General features: G+C 38.8%; 4 protein-coding genes across 10 annotated transcripts in view; 3 read left to right on the top strand and 1 right to left on the bottom strand.

Annotated features, from left to right (window-relative positions):
• Positions 1 to 102: 102 nt before the first annotated feature.
• LOC107267869 (DIS3-like exonuclease 2) lies at positions 103 to 4,619 on the bottom strand. 3 transcript variants are annotated; one of them, XM_025085111.1, is made up of 10 exons: positions 4,424 to 4,619; positions 4,307 to 4,314; positions 3,373 to 4,125; positions 2,533 to 3,266; positions 2,177 to 2,438; positions 1,527 to 2,053; positions 1,109 to 1,403; positions 800 to 993; positions 416 to 698; positions 103 to 272 (listed from the first exon to the last, which is right to left on the bottom strand). In XM_025085111.1, the coding sequence occupies exons 3-10, from the start codon at positions 4,108 to 4,110 to the stop codon at positions 165 to 167; spliced, it is 3,141 nt and encodes a 1,046-aa protein (XP_024940879.1). In that variant the 5' UTR covers positions 4,111 to 4,125; positions 4,307 to 4,314; positions 4,424 to 4,619; the 3' UTR covers positions 103 to 164. The 3 variants fall into 3 exon arrangements, with proteins under 3 accessions (XP_024940879.1, XP_015595522.1, XP_015595523.1); XM_015740036.2 differs by having other exon boundaries at positions 4,307 to 4,334; positions 4,424 to 4,618; XM_015740037.2 differs by lacking the exon at positions 4,307 to 4,314 and having other exon boundaries at positions 4,424 to 4,618.
• Positions 4,620 to 4,676: 57 nt separating this feature from the next.
• On the top strand, positions 4,677 to 7,110 carry LOC107267870 (COP9 signalosome complex subunit 1). 2 transcript variants are annotated; one of them, XM_015740039.2, is made up of 5 exons: positions 4,677 to 4,834; positions 5,042 to 5,134; positions 5,332 to 6,453; positions 6,574 to 6,708; positions 6,778 to 7,110. In XM_015740039.2, exons 1-5 carry the CDS (start codon positions 4,817 to 4,819, stop codon positions 6,853 to 6,855), a joined length of 1,446 nt encoding a protein of 481 aa, XP_015595525.1. In that variant the 5' UTR covers positions 4,677 to 4,816; the 3' UTR covers positions 6,856 to 7,110. The 2 variants fall into 2 exon arrangements, with proteins under 2 accessions (XP_015595525.1, XP_015595524.1); XM_015740038.2 differs by having other exon boundaries at positions 4,677 to 4,849.
• A 105-nt stretch (positions 7,111 to 7,215) lies between these two features.
• LOC107267888 (probable ATP-dependent RNA helicase DDX17) lies at positions 7,216 to 15,135 on the top strand. Of its 3 annotated transcripts, none has more exons than XM_015740073.2 (8): positions 7,216 to 7,392; positions 8,442 to 8,810; positions 8,901 to 9,554; positions 9,635 to 9,807; positions 9,881 to 9,940; positions 12,637 to 12,879; positions 12,965 to 13,840; positions 14,627 to 15,135. In XM_015740073.2, exons 1-7 carry the CDS (start codon positions 7,376 to 7,378, stop codon positions 13,804 to 13,806), a joined length of 2,358 nt encoding a protein of 785 aa, XP_015595559.1. In that variant the 5' UTR covers positions 7,216 to 7,375; the 3' UTR covers positions 13,807 to 13,840; positions 14,627 to 15,135. The 3 variants fall into 3 exon arrangements, with proteins under 3 accessions (XP_015595559.1, XP_015595560.1, XP_024940880.1); XM_015740074.2 differs by having other exon boundaries at positions 7,218 to 7,392; positions 12,965 to 13,129; XM_025085112.1 differs by lacking the exon at positions 7,216 to 7,392 and adding an exon at positions 7,708 to 7,836.
• Positions 15,136 to 17,022: 1,887 nt separating this feature from the next.
• Positions 17,023 to 22,789, top strand: part of LOC107267897 (DEAD-box ATP-dependent RNA helicase 20) — a 13,269-nt gene continuing 7,502 nt past the window's right edge. Inside the window, exons 1-5 of one of the 2 annotated variants that reach the window (XM_015740087.2) lie at positions 17,023 to 17,386; positions 17,548 to 17,666; positions 19,414 to 19,505; positions 19,581 to 19,864; positions 19,976 to 21,605. In XM_015740087.2, coding sequence (XP_015595573.1) covers positions 17,635 to 17,666; positions 19,414 to 19,505; positions 19,581 to 19,864; positions 19,976 to 21,592 — 2,025 coding nt within the window. In that variant the 5' untranslated portion in view covers positions 17,023 to 17,386; positions 17,548 to 17,634 and the 3' untranslated portion in view covers positions 21,593 to 21,605. Of the gene's footprint in view, positions 17,387 to 17,547; positions 17,667 to 19,413; positions 19,865 to 19,975; positions 21,606 to 22,789 lie in introns of both variants that reach the window. The other variant, XM_015740086.2, reaches the window with a different exon arrangement.

Below are 22,789 nucleotides of genomic sequence, written 5' to 3'. Positions count from 1 at the left end.
CCCAATAACTTCATTGTAAATTGTTTTTCACAAGATAAAAATCACGAAGCTTTTCGGTTTTGAAAATGATAAAAACAATTGAGAAAACTGTTTGCGCTAATCTTTTCGCGTCTTGTTCAAAGTCATATAATACTAAACTGCGCGCACAGACTTGTCTCTTATCATTACGTGGATGACTCAATTTGTACAGGAGGCAATGGTATCCCAAATAATCGATACGCAGATGGATGTTTTTCAATTTGAACGGGAATAATACTAAACATATTAATTACCTGAAATATATAAAAATAATTGCCAATTAAATCCGTGTATTGTATAGCAAAAATGTAATACTACTATTTAGAACATTATTATCTTGTCATCCAGTAGAGATTCTCAAAATGACAAGAAAAAGAATTCAAACGATAACAATTACCTGATCGATAGAATGATTCTTCCATTCGAGTGTTATTGTTGGGACGAAATACTCCTCGGAATATTTAACGTTCACTTCTTCTTTAATGTCCGCAAAGTAGATCCGTAATTTCATACCCATTTGACAAAGGAGCACATCAACGCAACGGTCCTTTACGTCCATCACTATCGCAATGGTATTAACCGGACCCATTAAATCAAGTAAAAATATAAAGTACAATTCGTTACTCTGATCTTGTGCGTTTTTTGCATTAGTCTTCTGTTTGTTACAATTAGCAGCGATCCTGCATGAACATGCAATTAGTATTAATAGAATAAAACATGATCAAAGAATAGGAAGCCAATTAAATAATTAAAAATATTACTGAATTTAAGTTCGACTTACTTTGAACACAATTTAGCAGACCACGCTTCAGGTAATGGAACATTCGAAATCGTCGAATATAATAACCTGTGCACTATGCAATCAGCGTATCTCCGAATGGGTGATGTAAAATGCGTATACAGTGGAATATTTAAAGCATAATGGCATAAGGTCTCTTCATTGGATAACATGGATGAGCACTTATACTTGGCAGGCTTAAAAGTAGTAAGAATAACGATAATTAGAGAGAATAATAGAAATTATGAGATACGAGTAGTATTTATATTACAAATATTTATTTTATTCTTTAATAATAAATTAAATTCTTACTGTCATTGCTCTGGCGCATAATGCATTAAGTACCATACTCTGATACTGTGATACACATTGATCTTCCTTCGATTGAGATACTGGCTTACACTCATACCGTGACAAGCTGGCTTGTAAACTACCAGCACTTTCTATATCCAAGTGAATTCCAAATTTCTGCAATGATTCCTGAATTCTTCGCAGTACTAGGCCCAGTGGTGGTGTGTGCTTACGTAGTAATGCATATTCTGGTATGGTTTTGTATAGGTGCGTAGCAACTGTCATATTTGCCAGCAACATGAATTCCTCGATAAGCCTACAGCAAAAGAATACATAACTCGATACAGTGTTTTAGTTTTGGAAAGTGTACTAGTTCAAAGTATATAACAGAGGATTAATGAAATATGTTGTAATTATTGAATAATATAAATTAATGTACCGATTACTATCTTGCAATTTCTCTAGACCGTATGATATCGGCAGACCTGTGGTCCGATCTATATTAATACGGATCTTTGGCTGATCGATTCTTAGGGCTCCGTTGTCAAATCTCTTTTTTCGCAATATCAGCGATAACTTGTACAAATTAATTACAGTATCACAAATTTCTGATGATTTCCATTTACCACTGATAAGCAAGGATTCATCTGTCGACCAATCCTTCAATGGATTTTCAATGAACGCCTGTGCTTGCTCGTATGACATTTGGCAACATGAGTTCATTACTACTTTAGCGAAACGATGCTTTATCACTTCCGCTTCCGGAGTCATTTCTAATATAACTGAGAATGCCAATCTGTCTACACCAGGAAGTAGAGAACATGCTTGACACAAGTTCTTTGGTAACATATGGTAAGTTGTATTGGCTAGGTAAATTGTAGTGGCACGTTTCGCGACTGCTTCGTCCAGTGGTGAAAAAGAAAAAGCTGTTAAGAAATGCGTCACGTCCGAAATATGTATTCCTATCTGAAATTAGAGTAGCTTTAATAAGCTCTTACTCCAGTGAAACTATTTCCAGTCCTAAGGAGTAAGAGTTTAATAGATACATAAAGAAGTAGGAGATGCTTGAAGAAATTATGAAATCTTTACTTCAAAATTGCCGTTGCTCAAACGTGTGCAAGAAAGCGCATCATCCAAGTCTACGGCAGTGGCAGGATCAATTGAAAATATACATTTGTCCCTCCAGTCTTCCCGATTTTCGATATCGGCGCTAGTTGGTACGTAGTCTCCAGATGGTAGTCCTTTTGTTAATGACTCGTCATAAGGTGAAGGATCCAAATCATTCTGAAGTAATATGGCGTTGGTCTCTACTTCCAAATCTCCTACGTTACCCACCATTGTTAGAATTTTTCTGTGGAGTGGCAAACAAGTGTCAAACTTATAATAGAAAACGGAATCCCACAATTAAAGTGTCAAAGTCATAAATATGAAACACTGTTATTTACCCTTTAGCAAATGGAAGACTCTTCCAGTTTGTTAATTCAGCAAGGAACAGAACTTCTGCAAACTCGTCAGGATGCTTCTTGAAGTTTGGAGGTAATGTTTTTGAGTCGATTATCAAAAGTGGAAATCTTACATCACGAGATTGAAAGACTAAAGCTGATTTATCCTTATTAGACGTTGGCTTCAGGAAACCAATAGCTTTTCTCGGATGCACCTTTTCCAAAATGTACACCACGACACCAGTTTTTTGCTTTTTATCTCCCTCAGAAGCATACCACTCTTCTTCTGGATTTACCTTTGCGATAACCAAATCTCCGTCTAATGCACGATTTCTATCTTGAAGTCCAATAATTAAAAGATCCTGTTCTCCGTCTGTTATTGCCAGATATGCATGATTCGAAAATCTACGATTAATACGTATATTGCCTTCAATGTACTCGCCTTCTCCGTCATGTTGCTTCTGTAAAATATTATGCGCCTCTTCGAGTGATATATAATCTACAAATGACTTTCGTACTTTCTTTGAACTTTTAGCTTGATGTTCATTCGTCTCCGTTTTCTTTATCATTTTACTACAACTGGTTGTTTTAACATTTTCTACTTCTTCAGAGCTATTTTTTTCTTTATCAGATATCTCCTGTTTTTTCTGGTTATTACTCTTAATATCTTCACTAAAAAATTTATTGATTTTTTCTCTAGTATGCTTCCTTGTCGCCATAGCCCCTTTCTGTTTGTACTGATAATATAATGGTCTCATTAACATAATATAAATTTGGACTTAAATAGATTTAATATAAAGTTATATAGTTATGCTTGTTTCAGATGATGTCTCTAATACATACCTTATTTACAGCTATAACATGTTCCTGAAGTTGCTGTAGTGGTATATGATCAGTGCAGTCTGTGGATACAACATTGGGTATTTTTTGTTCCAATTGTTTCTCTGCCTTCTTAGATTTCTTAACTTTTACTGCATGTACTTTTGGGCTTACTGCTCCAGACACAATGTGATTGGAAGGTTTTATATCATTTGTTGATGTTATAGCTGTACTTTTTGATGACTTAAAAGATTTTGCCTTTCTTGAAATAACATTAAAGTCTTCTGTTGCATTAATAAGATGTTCCAGGGTATTGTTACCGTTGGTTGATGATTCAGTTGAAGCTTTCAATGGTTTAAAATATATTGTCTTCTTTGAACTAACTTTAAGATTTTTTGTTACATTCATAAGAAACTCTGGACCATCCATACCAGCTGCCGATGATGCAGCTGGAGCTTTTGCTGATTTACAAGATTTTGTCTTTTTTGGAATAACACTGACATTTTCCATTGCAATGATAACAGGCTCCAGGGCATCTTTGTAATTTTTTGATGACGCAGCTGCAGCTTTCGAGGGTTTAGAAATTTTTGCCTTTTTTGGAATAACACAGACATTTTCTCTTGTACTAATGAGTTCCAGAGCATCATTCTTAAATACATTATCAACATGTTTTTTCCTTGATGCTCGCTTTCCACGTCTGCATTTTTCGTTTATATCGTTGGATTTTGAAGTACCAGGAGTTATTGGTGAACTATCTGGCATTATGGAGTGTAAAACCTGAAATAGCAAAAAAGAATAATAATAATAATAATGAAAGAGAATGTAGACCGAACTAGGAACTCAGTTCAGAATTGTTATAATGAAAATAACAACTTGTCTTTTCAATATTTATACGTTATATACTAATTTATGCGCTAAAGTATTTAACATATTAAACGTCTGCTCATCTTTGGCTTACCTATGTAACTTTATCAGTGTATAATAAGCTGTTATATATTATCACAACGTGAGAAGAAATTGAAAGTTTAATTTTCTAAGAAAAACAAATATCAAAAGGAAAAATGAATATACCTACACAAACAGGTTAACTTTTAAGTATTCTTAAGTCGGATAGCGCTCCGACCCTAAATAATTTTCGTTAATAAGAATGACACTATGTACAATTTATTTATTAGTTCACATATAAATCCACTTATTTCGGATTTAATCGAATTGCACGGCATAATTGTAAACCGACCCTAAAAACAAATAAATATGCCAATTGTTAGAGAGAATTAGAGAGAATCGAAATTTGCACTCCGCAGGTGCTGCGCCAGGCGATAGCTATAGTGACTTAACGTGCTTAAACGTTTCCAAGATGGCAATATGTGTCGCTGATATATAATAGCTCGATTGTGAAAATTTGAGTGAAAATATTTGTTTTTCTGTGAATTTTCCGAACAATCGAGGAGAGAGGAGATCGCAGAAAATGCCGCTACCGATTCAGGTTATGCTCTTTCAGGTAATTCACCGATCCGACCGTTGGAAATTATTTTGTGTCGGACACGGTTAGAGAAATTGTAGAAAAATTGGGGTTAGTTTTGACAGATGACCCGCTTCATGAGATTTAGCGATTATTCCTTTTTTATATCACAGGGTCACTTTTATTCAAGCTGCATGCTGGTTCTTTAACATAATGTTTTCGTTTTTACAGCAAAATGCCGTTGAGCCCATGCAAGTCGATGCACCTACAGAGGATAACGATAATACTGAAGAAGAGCCGTATATCGTGGAGAATCCCACATTGGTACGATGATTTTATTAGGACATTTCTATTTTTCTTCTTGAACAAATTTTTCATTAAAATCATGATTGGTACTATTATATAGTATTATTATTTTTAGAGTACCAAGTTTTACATATTTATTTTTTAATATCACTTATCTAAAACCTTATCGTTACAATTTATTAAGTGTGATCTCAAAAATATGTTTATTCTTCTAGGACCTAGAGGTCTATGCTAATAGTTACAACGGGCTGGCTAAATTATATAGACTTATTTATATAGCAGATCATTGTCCAATGCTAAGATTGGAGGCCTTAAAAATGGCAATCACTTATGTGATGACCACATACAATGTATCACTATATCAGATACTACACAAAAAGCTATTGCAAACTGTTGGCACCCCAGGCTTGCCAGATATTGCTGCTCAATCTACATCTCAGGACATACCAACTATAGATCAAATGTGGGTAGAAACACGATCTAAGAAAGCTGCTTTAAAACTAGAGAAGTTTGACACCGATTTGAAAAACTATAAAAGCAATTCTATCAAAGAAAGTATAAGGAGAGGTCACGATGATCTGGGTGATCACTATTTGGATTGTGGCGACCTGAGCAATGCTCTCAAATGTTATTCAAGAGCCCGTGACTATTGCACAAGTGGCAAGCACGTAGTTAACATGTGCCTTAATGTAATAAAGGTCTCTGTGTATCTTCAAAACTGGTCGCACGTACTTTGCTACGTGAGTAAAGCTGAAAGCACGCCCGACTTCCCAGACGTTCATGGCAAAGATAACAATCAGTCAATAATAACAAAGCTCCAAGTAGCAGCAGGATTAGCAAAGTTGGCAACAAAGAGATACAAAATGGCTGCAAAGCATTTTTTACAAGCTTCCTTAGACCATTGTGACTGCCCAGAACTTCTCTCGCCAGGGAATATTGCCTTGTACGGTGGACTTTGTGCTCTGGCAACTTTCGATAGACACGAATTGCAAAAACAAGTTATATTTAGTAGCTCATTCAAATTATTTCTTGAACTGGAACCCCAGCTCAGAGATATTATCTTCAAGTTCTACGAATCTAAGTACGCTTCCTGCTTGAAATTGCTGGATGAAATAAAAGACAACATACTCCTGGATATGTACATAGCGCCACACGTTAATTTGCTTTACACACAGATACGAAACAGAGCTTTGATCCAATATTTTAGTCCCTATTTAAGCGCTGATATGCGACGAATGGCGACTGCCTTTAATAGAACAGTTTCGGCCCTGGAGGACGAGCTAATGCAATTAATACTCGACGGACAGATTCAAGCTCGCATCGATTCGCACAATAAGGTACCAGTATTCTACAATCCACTATCTTAAAGCCATAAACAATTCGATTAAAGATCTTTCCTAATATGTCATTAAAAGGAAACGCTAATGGTTCATCAATAAAAGTCACATGCGTTTCAGATTCTTTATGCCAAAGATGTGGATCAACGTAGCACAACCTTTGAGAAATCGATCAGCGTAGGCAAGGAGTATCAAAGACGTACTCGCATGTTAATCTTAAGAGCAGCCATGCTCAAACATCAAATTCATGTAAAGGTAGATCATTGAGTCACTTAAGAGTATCCAATAATAGAACATTTTTTTAACATGACGTTACAATTGCAGAGTCCACAGCGTGACAACACACAAGGTGGTGAGATGTCGGTGGCACCAGGTAATAGCAGTTTAGCACCAAGAAATTAATTTAAAAAACCGGCAAATCCATCGGCTAAGACAGCAATTCTACGAATCTAATTGACCCGCACTCATTGCCAAAGGCATCTGTTATGTAAAGTAATATCTTTGCTATTGTGTTCCGTTGTTTATAATACTTTCTTTACTTTTTCTTATTGCATATACCCAATGTACATATAATAAGGCCCTACCAATAAATCCCCGACAACTAGTGCCCAATCGATATTCTATAATAAAAAAAAAAGTAATTTCTGCTTCTAACAATGACTCGTTCTCCATTTTTGGCTATTTATTTAAATATATTTCCGTCATTTTGGTATGATACAGGAAATGCTACTGTGGCGCCGCCACGTGTATGCGTCCATTACCAATCTTTGGCCTTACTGGTCAGTAGTCCCGCTTCCTTTTGCGTCACTTGCTCGTCTGATCCATCCTCACAAACTTCTTATGTCTCTCAGCTCTTCCATAAATTTATTCCACTTTCATTAGTGATATTTAAAAAGAATCGTCGCTCCAATCACAAAGAAAAATGGGTCGTTACAGAAGGTAATAATAGAATGTAATATACACTCGCGCGCTTTTTACTGAAGCGCATCGTTCGAACTTTAGCCTGTAGTTTAATGTCGCGTGTAGTTGGTTACAACTGCTATTCGCATTATTGGATTGAAGGAGTTAAATTATTTCTAGTTAAGCTTGATGGGTTTCTGTTCTTTTTTTTCCTTTGTTTTGCAATTATACTCGAATCACTATTTTGGAATCTGCTACATAACCTATATAGTACAGTAGATACTTTACCAGATAATATATTATCTGAATGGTTTGTCCAAACTGCCCTGCGTTTCTTCAGTATTCGCCATTTCCGAATGATCATTTCTCAGCGTAATTGCATTGTATCGACTTTTGTTTTATATTTTGCAAATGATCGTCCTGCAGTTGCGCTAAATTAATGTGAAGGCTAATTAACCTCGTTCATACGTTACGGTGGATGCGGTCAGTCTCCTTCCAACAAAACTGATTCATTTGACTTAGAATGTGTAATTATTGATTTATGGGAAAACATATTGTGTTATATTTTTCTGGAATGTATAATGCATCTCATTCTTGAAAGATATTTTTGGCAGTAATTATAGAATTCTCAAATCTAATGTGTACAAATGAATTTTAATTGTTGCCGATGCAACACTATGTCATATTTGAATCATATTGAAGCACACAGTACTTGTAGGTGTTATATAAGACTGATTATTTAATAATTTATTTATTCATGCAGAAATTCATTCTTTTATAAAGTAGCATTAAATGTTTACTGTCTTTTATACCGATCATGTACTATGCTGTATCTAATATTTTGATGACAGAACATTATCATTTTATTGAGCATTTATCAAACATCAATGCTTTAATCAGCAGTTGTATATAAACATTATTTGGTAAATAAGTTTAAATGTAAATGCACTGCTTTTTCTTATGAAGTTCAGAATATCGTGATACCATAGACATATTAATTGTACGTACTTCATGCTATACAACTGTCAAAAGTATTTAGAATGTTTAATATATAAGAATTTTTCTATCTCACTGTTGTACATGTTTAGTCGGAGCCGTGATAGGGACAGGAGGCGAAGATCTCGTAGCCGTTCACGCAGTCGATCACCACGAGATAGAAGAGGTTGGGGTGGCGGTGGTGGTGGAGGCGGCGGTGGTCGAGATCGTGTTGGTAGCGGTCGTGGAGGTCGGGGACAGCCAGGTGCAAATTTAAGGAAACCACGATGGGATCTCAGTCGCTTAGAACCGTTCAAGAAAGATTTTTACATACCAAACGATACAGTTCAAAATCGAGATATGCGACTCGTAGAACAGTACCGTAGTGAAAAAGAGATCACGTTAAGAGGGAAAAATATTCCTAATCCTGTATTCACATTTGAAGAAGCAGGTTTCCCTGATTATGTACTCAAGGAAGTAAAGTAAGTGCTATGACATTGATGTCACTTATATTTTTATACTATAAATCTTATCTATTAATTTAATACAATTGTACCTTATTTAATTTGCAGGAGGTTAGGTTTTAAGGAGCCAACATCCATACAGGCTCAAGGATGGCCTATTGCTTTAAGCGGTCGAGATATGGTTGGAATAGCTTCTACAGGCTCTGGTAAAACTTTATCGTATATTCTACCAGCCATCGTACACATTAATAGTCAGCCAAAGCTCAGTCGAAAAGATGGCCCTGTCGCTCTAGTGTTGGCTCCCACTAGAGAATTGGCTCAACAAATCCAACAAGTGGCTGACGATTTTGGACACTCATCAGGCATCAGAAATACTTGTCTATATGGTGGCGCACCCAAGGGTGCCCAAGCTAGAGATCTTGATGGAGGAGTAGAGATCGTGATAGCCACACCAGGACGACTTCTTGATTTTTTGGAATCTGCAAGAACGAACTTAAAGAGATGTACATACTTAGTCCTGGATGAAGCCGACAGAATGTTGGATATGGGTTTTGAACCACAGATCAGAAAGATCATTGAACAGATACGGCCTGATAGACAGACACTTATGTGGTCTGCCACATGGCCTAAAGAAGTTAAGAACTTAGCCGAAGACTTTCTCAAAGATTATGCTCAGATTAACGTTGGCTCGCTGCAACTGGCTGCGAATCATAATATTTTACAAATTATAGATGTCTGTCAAGATTATGAGAAAGAGAACAAGTAAGCTTATTGTTTTTCAATAGTAAATCTCATATTCCTGGCACTCGATCTTTTCAATCAATTTATTTCTTTCTTTGCAGATTGAGTACTCTTCTTAAAGAAATTATGTCAGAAAAGGAAAATAAGACCATAGTATTCATCGAGACGAAGCGCAGAGTGGATGAAATCACTAGGAAAATGAAGAGAGACGGATGGCCTGCAGTTTGCATTCATGGCGATAAAACACAACAGGAAAGAGATTGGGTCTTACAAGGTAATATTGAAAAAAAATTAATAAATTTAAATCTTTATTTACATCTTATTAAACTGATGTAACTTTTTCGTAGACTTCAGATCCGGTAAATCTCCAATTCTCGTAGCAACAGACGTAGCAGCTCGTGGGCTTGGTGAGTGGGCTAATCTACCTCTTTTTTTTTACTTTTTTAAATATATTTAGTATTGACAACTCAAATGTATAAGTTTTCTACGTAGGAACTCATTTATGCCTTAGTCAAGCTGCGGGATCTTTTCTTTTCCTTTCTTTATAATATTAGAAACAACTCATAATACGATATAAAATATTGATATCTTTTCAGTAATAGACATTTTCAAAGTTGTTAACCATAATTTATTTTATGAAAATGATTATATAGTCGATTATTTACCTCACTGGACATTCAATAGTTTCTCTTGGTTGTACTCGCAAGTATTATTACTCAATGCGGAGTGAATACGTGTTTCTGTATCGTTTTCCCGCAGCAAAAAAAAAATGAAAATAGAAAGATATTAGTAGCCATTGTCGTCCTTGCATCCATTGATGCTACGCAGTAAAGATTCATACTGTCTGATCATTGCTAATAATTAACTTTCTATGCGTGATTTCATTGAATCACATTTTTTAAAACCATAATATCAGCAGTCAACAATTTTTCATATATTATCGTGCTATTACAATGTATATTAAATTCTACTTACCTCAATTGATAACATTAAAATATATTGCACACATATGGTTAACTTCATTTATAAAATGATTTATTCTTTTCAACTGTACTTGAAACATAGCCAAGTAAAGTAAAAGTAATTGTCTTGAACATCAAATTGTTGACAAGTAGATTTGAATGAAAATTAAAAATATAAACAAAGATATAAGTTGAAGCATTAGCAAGAATTTCTTTATTGAACAAATGAAAATTTAAAAAATGTAGAGCAGGTACTTCTAAATAAAATAAAATATTGAATAATATAAGGTATGAGGCGAATTAAAAGAAGAGGAGGAGGAGGAGGTTAATGATGATGATGATGATGATGAATTGAAAATGAGGATTTGTAGCTAACGCGGCTGGATGTTTGTTTGCATTGCAGAGGCACATTGCGCGCAGGCCCACGCCGGGTAATGCAAAGCATATTGGGGCCGCCCCGCCGCCTCTTTGTTTGGTGGTGCACTGGTTTGCATTGTCTGCGCTGGCTGCTGCGCGTGCCTCTATCCGTCAATAACGTGACGGGCCAGTCCGGGCCCAATCTCAGGCCTAATCACAGGCCCTACGTTAATCTACGTACCGGATATCTCGGTCCTACGCTACGCCGTACGCCACCTGGGCTGGTCAGGTCGTTGTTGCCAGAATAGAGTCCCTTCCACTGGTCACTCGAGCTAATCAGAGCGGTCCGGTCCGGTCCAATGAGGCGGGGGCATGATAGCTGATGCCCGAGCCTCTAGTGGGCCCCTTCTTAGCAACCGAGCGGCGGAGGCTGTAGCTGGAGCGAGCGCAAACAGCCAGGCCCTGCCCGTACGTTGCTAGCGACACTCGCCCACTGACTAATTTTAGTATGATAGTATAATATACTATACAATCAAATCAGTCAATATCACCCATTGTATCCTTTACCTTTTCCCATTACCTGCCTCCATCCCCCTTTATCATCCCTTAATCATCATTCAATTTAATTTACATATCCCAAGTAACTTCACCTTCATTTCTCTTACTCTTACACCTAAATTCTAATTACATCCGTTTCTCGTATGACACTTTTTCATTTTTCTTATCTGCCTATTTGTCCTCATCTTTTACATTTTCCATTCCTTTTTTTCATTTGCTTTCTCTCTTTCTTTCTTTCTTTCTGTCTGTCTGTCTGTCTGTCCGTCCATTTGCATCTCACAGTATGCTAACTCATGTATCGAATAAAGCACACCTGTGTACCGAACTCCAGTCGCTCTTTGCAGCGTTTATGGAATTATTTTTTTTTAATTTATTGGTAACAGCGGGGTCATAGGGATTGCTTTTTAATAATTGATCGAGCTTTACTTTGTTGTGACAGCTTGAACTTTTATACAAGTTTCAAGTTTTAAGCTCTTAACGTTGAAAGTCAGTTCATGTCTCAAAATTATATTTTAATGTATTGACGCTTGCGAAGAGGCGACCGGAGTTATCTCCAGGGTCATAGTTTATTTTATATTTAAAAAACTTTAATAATGCTCGATGCGCTCCTCAAAGATTGTCTTAAATTAGTTCTTTGACGTGGCTTGTGTCTATCGATGCTTTATCATTTTACTTCAACTTGGTGCAATGATCCTGTAGGGATGCTTGTAACGTCACCTCGATCCATCGATCATGGTAACATTGTCATTTGATGATAAGAGAAATAGAAGTTTACTGAAATGAATTTAGTGAACTAAAAATATGTTATTCTTGTGAGTGCTACGACTATTTGGAAATTCAAATCGCTTTACTCAGATTAAATGTTTTTCAGTGTTTACGTTTAACAGCAGATTTTTGTAACTAATCATATTTACAAGTCGATGAATTTAAATAATTTTTCATTGGAACTTTTGTTTTCTCATTAAGGTTCGTCGATAGTTTAAGTTTCTTTGTGTTGGTTCTCATGTCGTAGCCACAGACGAGCAGTTCTTTGGGAGCGCATTCGTTTCTTGCAGTTGGTTAATGCCGCGTTGTCTCTTCTCAATATGTAAATTCGTGTAATCTGTTCGGTACAGCGGTGTATCGTATTCCTTGCAGCACTACCGTACAAAAACTGATGTCTGTATTACGCGCGATCCTCCCATACAGCCAGTGGGTCACCGATTAACTGACACTGTTCGTTTCAGACGTTGAAGACGTAAAGTTCGTCATCAACTTTGACTACCCCTCGTGCTCAGAAGATTACGTTCACCGTATTGGACGCACTGGTCGTCGGCAGAAGACAGGAACTGCGTACACCTTCTTCACGCCGAACAATTCAAACAAGGCGAACGACCTGATACAAGTATTGAAGGAAGCCAATCAGGTTATCAATCCCAAGCTACTGGAATTGGCGGACGGTAGAGGAGGCGGCTACGGAAGACACAGAGGTACCTGCGATGTTTCCAATAAGTAAATTTAATAGCACATTCAATGAGGATTCTCGAATAACATTGTGTCGCTCAATTGTTTCAGGAGGAAGAAACAGGTGGCGCACGCGAGGCGGTCGCAGCGGACGGGAACGCAGCTATTCCAGAAGCAGAAGTCGAAGTCGTAGCAGGGAACGCAATGGCCGTGGAAGTCGTAGAAGTTACAGTCGCAGCTATTCCCGCAGTCGCAGCCCCGTTAATAATCGCACAGGCAAGTCCTCAGCCAGTCCCAGCGGTGGAGGCTCTGCTCCAACTCCGCCTCCCACAGCCACCCGTTTGAATCTTCAGCAACAACCACCACCACCACCATCATCACCACCACCACCATCACCACCACCACCATCACTACCACCGCCATTACCACTATCATTACCTTTACCAGTATCGCTACCTCCGCCACCTCCTCCGCCGCCACCTTCTTCACAAGCAGCACCTCCTACTTGTGGCAATCGGCGAAATTCTCCAGGTCGAGTCATGGTCCAACAACAGCTACTCTCCACTCCGAATCATTCGATCCGTTCTGGTCCACTTCAGCCACAACAGCCTTTGCAACCATCCCTTACGCCTTCCTTGGGACCTACGGCGGGGTCCCCGTTAGTCCCTCACATCCATCCGAACTTCTCGGGGGCTCCGCCACCACCTCTTCGCACAAAGGTTATGGGGGTTTTGGCGATGGGAGAGGGAGGAGCTCCTCCTCCGCCAAGGGTGAACATGGCGAACGTGGGTGACGGTTATCACCACTACGGGAGCGGACCTCCGCCTAACATGAACATGGTCCCTCCGGCCCCAATAGGCGGGGGTGGCTATCAGAACGTGCTGCTGCCGCCCTCGGCATACTACCAGCCGCCTCCGCCGCCTATGCACCCCAACAATGGCTTTCATCGCTAGCAGCGCCACTCCTGCTCTGCCGCGTGGCCAAAAGGTTTGTTTAGATCTTGCGGGTGCGGTACGTCAAGTCCATTTTGACGGTCTACTTCCTTCGCCTTCTCTCTACGAAGGACAACTCACCTACGGAGGCACGTCTTCACTTTGGCTTTGTACTTTTTCTTCCCCTTTTTGTTTCATCTACTGTTTACGTCACACGGGGCTGGTTAATCATGCTCATACAGTGGCGTAACGATATGATCTCGGCATTGGCTTTACTTTTACATTTATTTCAATTTCCTTAACTTCTTCATTTCCTACGTAAGACTCTAACATGTATCGTGCATAGCAGTCACTGTAGGATATTCATGTGTTCTTTTCAGCTCGCTTGACAGCACGTTAAGACAGATTTCAAAGTGGTCCTCTCCAAGTCTCACATCATCTCCTCACTTTCCATCTTTGCGATCAAAGCCGGCCATCCGTTCACCATTTATTAAGCGTCAAACACCTCACCCACCACCCCTCACTGGTCAACGGTATTATTTGTACGTGAAAATCGACTTGACGAATCGATGCCGAAGAAACTGGGGGCCATGTTTAATTGTAAAATTAATAACGAATACGTGATTATCACAAGTAATACTCGCCCGATAATTTTTCAGCATTAAACCTCGTGAACAACCAACAGCCCTGCGTAGACTCTACTAAGGATGTTTTACGTTGTTCACGCTTACATTAAGAGCGATCCTACCTCATAAGAATCTATGAAAAAGACTCTAGAGGATCACGATGAATCGTTGCTGTGCGCCGATTCTCTATAATGCGTACTTAATTTTTTTTACAGAAGTCATCGGAAAGAGCTACTGGAGCAGTGAAAGATGATCATCTCCTACGGGCTGATGGCGAAAATTTGGCAGTACTAGTTCGTAATTGTCATAAAAGAGAGAACACTGAGCACCCAACATTTTTGTCACGCGCTGTTCGCCGAAGCTGCGACTCTTCATTCACCATCCACCGCCTCTTGTCTTCATGTGTCCCTCTTCACCACTTTCATCAAATCTTTCCCGATGTCTCGAGGTACAGGTACGCGTGGGCGTGACCGAAAAATCAATTGTCATTTTTACACGGTACTTTGGACATCGTTTTATCGTGAAACACAGACTTCTCGGAGTGTAAGATCAATGTCGCGTAACGTTTGTTTCTACTGTCTGTCGATTGTAATGGCGTATAAATGTCTAGTGTTCAATTGCTATTCATTCCTCTGTAATTTAGATACTTAGCAATGATTCAATGACTCATCGATGTACAGTATTTAACGCGAATATAATAACAAATAAAATTTGTTAATCTAAATCGATTCTCTCTTTACAGTTTAATCACCCTTCAAAATATGCGTCCTTGTCACGAGCCTATTCCAGACACATAGATTCCTGCTTCTCATTCATTTTTCCCATGAAAATGAACTTCATTCAACTGTCAGGATACGTGAGATACGTTATGGTTATATATTTGGTGTGAAAGAAAATATTGTCATTAGAGCAGTAGCGACACTTATTATTCTCAGTACAATTTTTACTGGAAGTTGAAGAACTGAAGATTCATTTTTTCCTGTTACTAGAATTTATGAAGATGAATAATCGTCGTAGCAGAACTTCATACTTATTTTATCCTTAATTCTGAAATTCTTTATCTGTGACTGATGAATCGTCGTCTTGGTCATTTTTTACATTATTTTTGGAAATCTGAGATTGTTCATTCACTGAACATATCCGATACGAAGGTTCTGAAAGGCTGAATGAATTTAATGGTAAGTAATACGTTGACGTAACTGTTGCAAAAGAAACAAGACTAATTAATCATTCAGATAGACGCATAATCTTCATAGCCATGACCGAAATAGATATTTCTGTCGCATCGTTGGTCAATTCTATAAAACAGTGTGAAATTGTTCAAGTAAGATATTAAATCGCCAAGTGAATTAAATATTGTTATAGCAACGAAACGTAAATAAATACTTGTAGCACCGAGCTACGGCCATGAATTCCAGTAAGTTCTCGGGGGGAAAACGGCTCAATCCAGCAGCTAGAGCTCTATCGATTTTATGCGGAGCAATCCAGTGAGCATGCGACAATATGTATAGCAGAGCACAGCCATTGGCTTACGCTTTATCGAGCGAAACCGGAAGAAGCGACCGAATAAAAAGGGGGAAAAAAAAAATATTATACTATCCCAGCCGTACAGTGGAGAAGTTTCTGGAAGAAGAATCTCATGAAAAATAATGAAATCTTGCAGGGATATTATCGTTTCCCTGCAGTAAACTTTAAAGTTACACAGTCTGAAGAAGTTTCTCTTTACATAGTAAGAGAATGTACATTTTTTATTATTGACTTGTATATAGAAGACCTTGCGCACATCTTAAATTAACCTACAAGAAACGTTGACAATCCAACAAGTCGGACAAAATGCTTTGTCGATTTAAATGCTTTTTATGACGCTAGTATTGGTACCTCCAGGTGTGGCAATGTGAAAAGTATAGACATTCATTGAGAGGGAGAGCAGAGAGCAGAGAACGTGGAAGTCTATTTATAGTCACGGCAGGAAGAGCTTTATTGATTTCGGCTCCAGGCTTACGAGCTGGAATGCTGAGAATGATAAAGGCCAATTCCGAACTTATAATGATTTGATTATCCTTGATTTATTTAAGAATTTTACGAGAGTCGACATTGTGACTCTTTGCACGATGTTTCCTTTGTTTTCACATCAACTTTCATTAGATGACAATACTTATCCTTGGACTATATGATATTACGATTGCACGAAACTATCTGGAAGATTTCTATCTAATGAAAATACATCCGGAACATGTTACTTTCTCTGTCAATGATCCTTCCTCCGAGAGTTTAGAACGGTTGAAGGTTTCTCTTTCGCATACTACATTAAAGAACTATTGTATAAAAGTCTCTAGTGTACACTATACAAATAGCACGTACTGTTTGTCAGAGTTATACGTTTGCGCATACAATGTATACGGTAAATGGCGTATATGTACACAAAATCATCTAAGGATAGGCACGTCTATTGAAAGCCAACATAAAAGTACGCATATGCATGTATGTACATGCATACATATAATAATATGAATAACAAGCTTGCTTATTTTGAGAACAGCACAAGTTGTGCTTAGATCCTTCATGTAGAAACATAGTAATTAAGAGAAGAAACATTTTGATATTTATAACTGCAGAAATACATAAAAGTCCAATTACGGTAGGTATTTATTGAATATTGAAAGTCGTAAGCAGTCGTAAGTTCTCCAGGCATTTCCCACATGCTTGCTTCTTTAACGAAGAGACAGCTGTACGGTCAGAGATTAGTGAGAAAGAGATAGCAGCTTAAAGCAGTCATCGATTTGGAAAGGAGGATTCCGATTGGCTGTGCCCCCGTGACGTGCTGACGCTAAGCTTTCATTGGCTGGCGGCGATCACGTGATTTACCTGAAAGAAACCCACGTGACGAGGTGCTGAACGGAAATGTTGCCCAGTTGCCCGTTTCCGTCTTCCCAGCGCCTGTCAGCCATTGTCGCTCTGTTCGCCGGGTTCTTTAGGTAAGTTTTCGGGAATTTCTCTTGATTCGCGACAACAGGCAATCACAAATTTAACATAACGTTTCGCGTTTATATGCGTGTTATCACTTGGGTATAAAATTGACACAAATTCTTGAACCGTAGGCCGAAGATCTTAACGGTATTTTCTTGGCTGTTCGCAGGTTTGATTGGCACAGGCTGACATAGTTTTTCGTGAACACCAAAGGAGGATCGTTTCAAGCCACTTACGATCGTTGACGCTGTGCAAGATGTACAGCAACGGATATTCCAATCAAACTTCGTGAGTAATCAATTAATATTTTTCATTCATTGCTGCATTTAGTCTACAGAAAATCACGGGCGTGCACTACGCGCGACTACGATCGATAATCCCTGGGTAGCCAGTCAATTTTCTTATACTCGGCAACTGTACCGGCCATTTTGTACGCCAGCCTTTCTTCCACGTTTATTCACACTCGTCACGGTCTTTCTATTCGCAATGAATCCTTCATTTTCAAACTTCTATTACGCTTGAAAGTAATCATTGCTTTTTCCGATATTCAGTATGCATATTTTCTGCATACGTGATAATTTTATCACGACTCATTTTACATGTCAGTGCATTTGCCTTATTGAACATTTCCACTTTGTACGCGAGTTTGAAGAAAGAATGATAAAGCGTTTCATGGAAATGTACTGGATTATTTACTGATCATTTATTTCAATGTGCAACGTCTGAGAACAAAAGGATGAATAAAAATGTACATGATACACTGTACTTTTGAGACAACTGTCTCTGAAGACTGTTTCTTGGTAATGGAATAGATAAATAGTGAAATCAAGATCTTTGTGTAATCAATACTGTTTCTAAAGAATGCACAATGGAGTTTTTCTTTTAATATATAGATAACTATTTGACTTCTCACAGTACATTGTATTTGATAGCTCAATGGTATATTTAAAGTTTCAACTGTGGTGCAATAGGTAACTTTGTCTTGAAGAGGATTGCATAACTGTTGTTGAACATAGGAAAATGCTTTGCTTAAACTGCATCACATTTTAAAATATTTGGTTGTCTGCAACTTTGTATAAAAAATGATACAAAGTATTTTTGAAGGAATTTGAAAGTATCTTTTTATGACCAGCAGATTACTGTGATTTATACTGATGTTATATATCATTTTTCTTGGAGATTCTTCATAATGTTTATACTTTAAATCAAATGTAATATTTTAAGCTTATTTTGTCATAATAATTCATTCCTTACCTTTTAGCAACGTTTGTATCTGTTATCAACTGTTATTTCTAACATTTTTGGCTTTGTAGGGATGACCTTTTATATTCCTATAAACATGTTTATAATAGTTTAGTGTGACAGTTAGTATACAATGAAGTACGTTGTTTCTGTATGATACACTGATTAACTGATTACTGATAACTGATTCATTTTGACATTAATGGCATAATATTTATATATTAAACAATTTTAACTGAATCAGCTGTTATTTGTTCTGAAAATTGTATTCTCCTGTTGTGGGAAAAAACTGTCATCAATGCGACTGTCACACAGAGCTGCAAATTACTTGCATGTGGCATAACAGGCTCAATTTCTCTTGATATTTTTTATAATTAGCCGGAGTACTTTGAGTCATATTATTTGCACATAAGCATGAAACACAAGACAGTGAATGAATGTAAAACAAAACTCAAATTGTATTCTTGTTGTTGGATAAAATGCATTTCATTGTTATTCCACTTTCATGCATGCATAAAATAACACCTACCACACTATTACCATATACACTTTGTTAACATAATTCAATATTAATTCTAAGATCGTAACCTCTTTAGATACAAGCATTAAAATTAGATTACGTGCTTATAATCATAGAAATTTTGGTGGAATGAAAATTGTAAGAATCGAATAGAAAGTGATGCTAGAATAATATTGCTAGGCATTTATAATTATTGCCAAATTGCTATCTACTAATACATTTCCGCGTTATGATTTAGAAAGATAAATGTTTAATATGGGTTAATGGATATAGTTACAGACCCAGAGGGAACAGGGAGTATGGCAATCGGAATGGGGGTGGAACCTATTGGAATAGCCAGCAACAAAATCAAAATGATTTTGGGGGTAAGAAGCAAAATCAGAAAAAAATCCCCGGTGATTTACTAAAGAAGCCAAATTGGGACCTGACGTCTTTGCCAGTTATTACCAAGAACCTTTACGTCCCCCATGCTAACGTGATGGGACGCACGGCCGATGAAGTTACCAAGTACCATGCTGGCAAGGAGATCACTGTCAAGGGAAACAACACCCCGTTTCCGATTCAGGCGTTCGAGGAGAGCAATTTCCCGGACTACGTAATGGAGGAGATCAGAAAGCAGGGATTCGCGGAGCCTACAGCCATCCAGGCGCAGGGTTGGCCGATCGCACTCAGCGGACGCGACATGGTCGGCATTGCTCAAACAGGATCTGGGAAGACTTTGGCCGTAAGTATTTCGCTTCATTCAACCGGCACTCAAAAGGGGGGATTCACGCCGGTTTCTCTTGGTGGTGGTACATTGTTATTATTCATTGGTCTATATATGCTTATGTTATAGTATATTCTACCAGCGACCGTTCACATTAACAATCAACCTCGTCTGGGACGAGGAGAGGGTCCGATCGTATTAGTTTTAGCACCTACTAGGGAATTGGCACAGCAGATTCAAAGTGTAGCCCGTGACTTTGGTTCCTCTTCCTGTATTCGCAACACATGCATCTTCGGTGGATCGCCCAAAGGACCGCAGGCTCGTGACTTGGAGCGCGGCGTCGAGATCTGCATAGCCACTCCCGGACGGTTGATCGACTTCCTGGAGAAGGGTACGACGAACTTGCGCAGGTGTACGTATCTCGTGTTGGACGAAGCTGACAGGATGCTTGATATGGGATTCGAGCCGCAGATCCGCAAGATCATTGAACAGATTCGACCAGATCGTCAGGTGTTGATGTGGTCGGCTACGTGGCCAAAGGAAGTGCAAGCCCTTGCCGAAGACTTCCTCACTGATTATATTCAAATTAATATCGGTTCCTTGACACTGGCTGCCAATCATAACATTCGTCAGATTATTGAGATCTGTCAGGAACACGAGAAAGAGTCCAAGCTCTCGGGTCTTCTACGAGAGATTAGCTCCGAGCGTGGGAACAAAACTATCATCTTCGTGGAAACTAAGAAGAAGGTGGATGATATCACTAAAGCCATTAAGAGAGACGGCTGGTCCGCAATTGCCATTCACGGCGATAAGTCGCAGCCTGAAAGAGACTACGTACTATCGGAATTCCGTAACGGAAAGACCGCTATTCTGGTTGCAACTGATGTGGCTGCTCGCGGATTGGACGTCGAGGATGTAAAGTACGTCGTGAACTTTGATTATCCCAACAGCTCCGAAGACTACATTCACAGAATAGGAAGGACCGGACGTTGTCAAAGTGCCGGAACTGCCTACGCCTATTTCACGCCAAACAACGCGAGGCAGGCTAAGGAATTGATATCCGTTCTCGAGGAAGCTGGACAGCCGATCAACCCACAGCTAGCCGAGATGGCCAACTCCCAGAGAAATCAATACGGAAAGGGTCGTCAGCGTTGGAACAACAGCCGATCCAGCAAGGACAACAACTCTAGCGGAAGTCCTAGGAGCAACGCCAGTCCGACAGGAAATAGTTGGCAGAACAACACACAGAACGTACAGCAGGATAACAGAGCTCTTGTTCGTCAACAAAATGGCTACCAAGCTCGACCAAACAACTATCAAAATAGCTACCAGCAACGTCAAACAAATGGCTATCAGAATGGATATCAATCTAACAGCAACGGCTACCAAGGTGGCGGTGGCGGCGGCGGCGGCGGTAATGGTAGCGCCGGCTATCAAAATGGCGGCGCACCGCGTTACCAGAGTCGTGGCGGTTATCAAGGCAATCGTTTCAACAGTCGACAGAACAACGGTTACGGAAGCAGTCAGAACAACCAGGGAATGTACTCGATTCCACCTCCGTTCATGATGCCACCTGGAGGTCACACTGATTCCAGTATCCAGAGTCTCGTCAACAACAAATTCTTCCAGACAAATCGACCACCTCCTGGCACCAACGCATGCGCTTATCAGTCCATGGGATACGGGCAGTTCCAGGCCGTTCCGCCGTATGGTTATCCTTACCCACCGACACCGGTACAGCAGTGACGCTTTTCACGAGGTAAATCATTAGGAGCTTGGGCTAAATGAACAAGTTAACTGCTCATTATCGCTCCGTTTAATCTTCACGCGAGAATTTCGTATTACTCGCGCTGGGGGGTATACGGTAGAATTTCTTTGAATATGTTCTTAATGTAATAATTCATAATTTGTTTCGTTTTTTTTTCTTTTCTTTTCTTTTCTTCCTTTTTGTACTTCTCTGGAATGGTGCTGACTTGACGTCATCGAGTTTAGAGAATGTCTTGTATACTGAGAGGGAAGGATTGGTCAGTGTCGAATGGATCGCTCAGATTAAAAAGTGAAAAGATACCGTACGAATCTTCACGCGGTATCCAAACTATGCTGAACTACGATGAACGCTATGTAAAAAAGAAAATCGATATTAATTTTCGTAGCCGATGAAAGGATTCGCTTTTTCAAAAGGAATAACATAACGAGTAATAATAGAGGGGAAACTGGCCTACTTAATTACTTAAAGTGAAAATGTTCAGGATGGACGAATTTACGCGTTCCATTGGGTTCTTGATTATATCAGTGATCTAGCGATTACAAGGGAAAGGTATGCAATAATGCCGTAGTCGATGGAACGTATGGGATCGAGAATGAAACGAGAGAATGGATAGCGAGAGTGAAATTGGAAGAGAATAACGATGCGCCAATTAATTAGAGGCACATTCCAGTCGAGTCTTGATGTAGCGTTAGCTTGTTAGAGATGGTATAACGATATAATATTATATTGAATATCGAGCATATGACCACAATTGTAGTTACGGTGGTCAATTCTATGGTAATCGAATAGTAATCTTCTTGCGATAACTATGTAAAACTTACCTGTATGCTTTTCTGAAATGCACGAAACATATAGAAGGGGGGGTGGGTTAGGATTAATAATTTATAATTTATTTATAATTGCGTATACAGGCGACGCTCTACAAAAAACGTGTAAGGCCTTTTGCATAAAAATTAAGCCGTGCGCTTACGTAACGACCGTGCTCTATTAATTCCGCGACGAGACTGGGTGTGTCTCGACCTTAGAAAGAAGAAAAAAAAGAAAGAAAAATCTTTTTCGACGAAAGGCAACGCGTTCAAATATTGGGGATTTAAATCGCGCGATCGACCGAAGTATTCTAATACTGAAAGAGAGAAAAAGAAGAAAAAAAAATTTTTACGGGTTCGCTTGGTCTA

The sequence above is a fragment of the Cephus cinctus genome, unplaced genomic scaffold (assembly GCF_000341935.2).
Source record: "Cephus cinctus unplaced genomic scaffold, Ccin1 Ccin1_scaffold0457, whole genome shotgun sequence".
NCBI classification, from domain to species: domain Eukaryota; kingdom Metazoa; phylum Arthropoda; class Insecta; order Hymenoptera; family Cephidae; genus Cephus; species Cephus cinctus.
The sequence above is the reverse complement of the archived record's forward strand: the minus strand, read 5'-3'. Positions and strand labels throughout refer to the sequence as shown.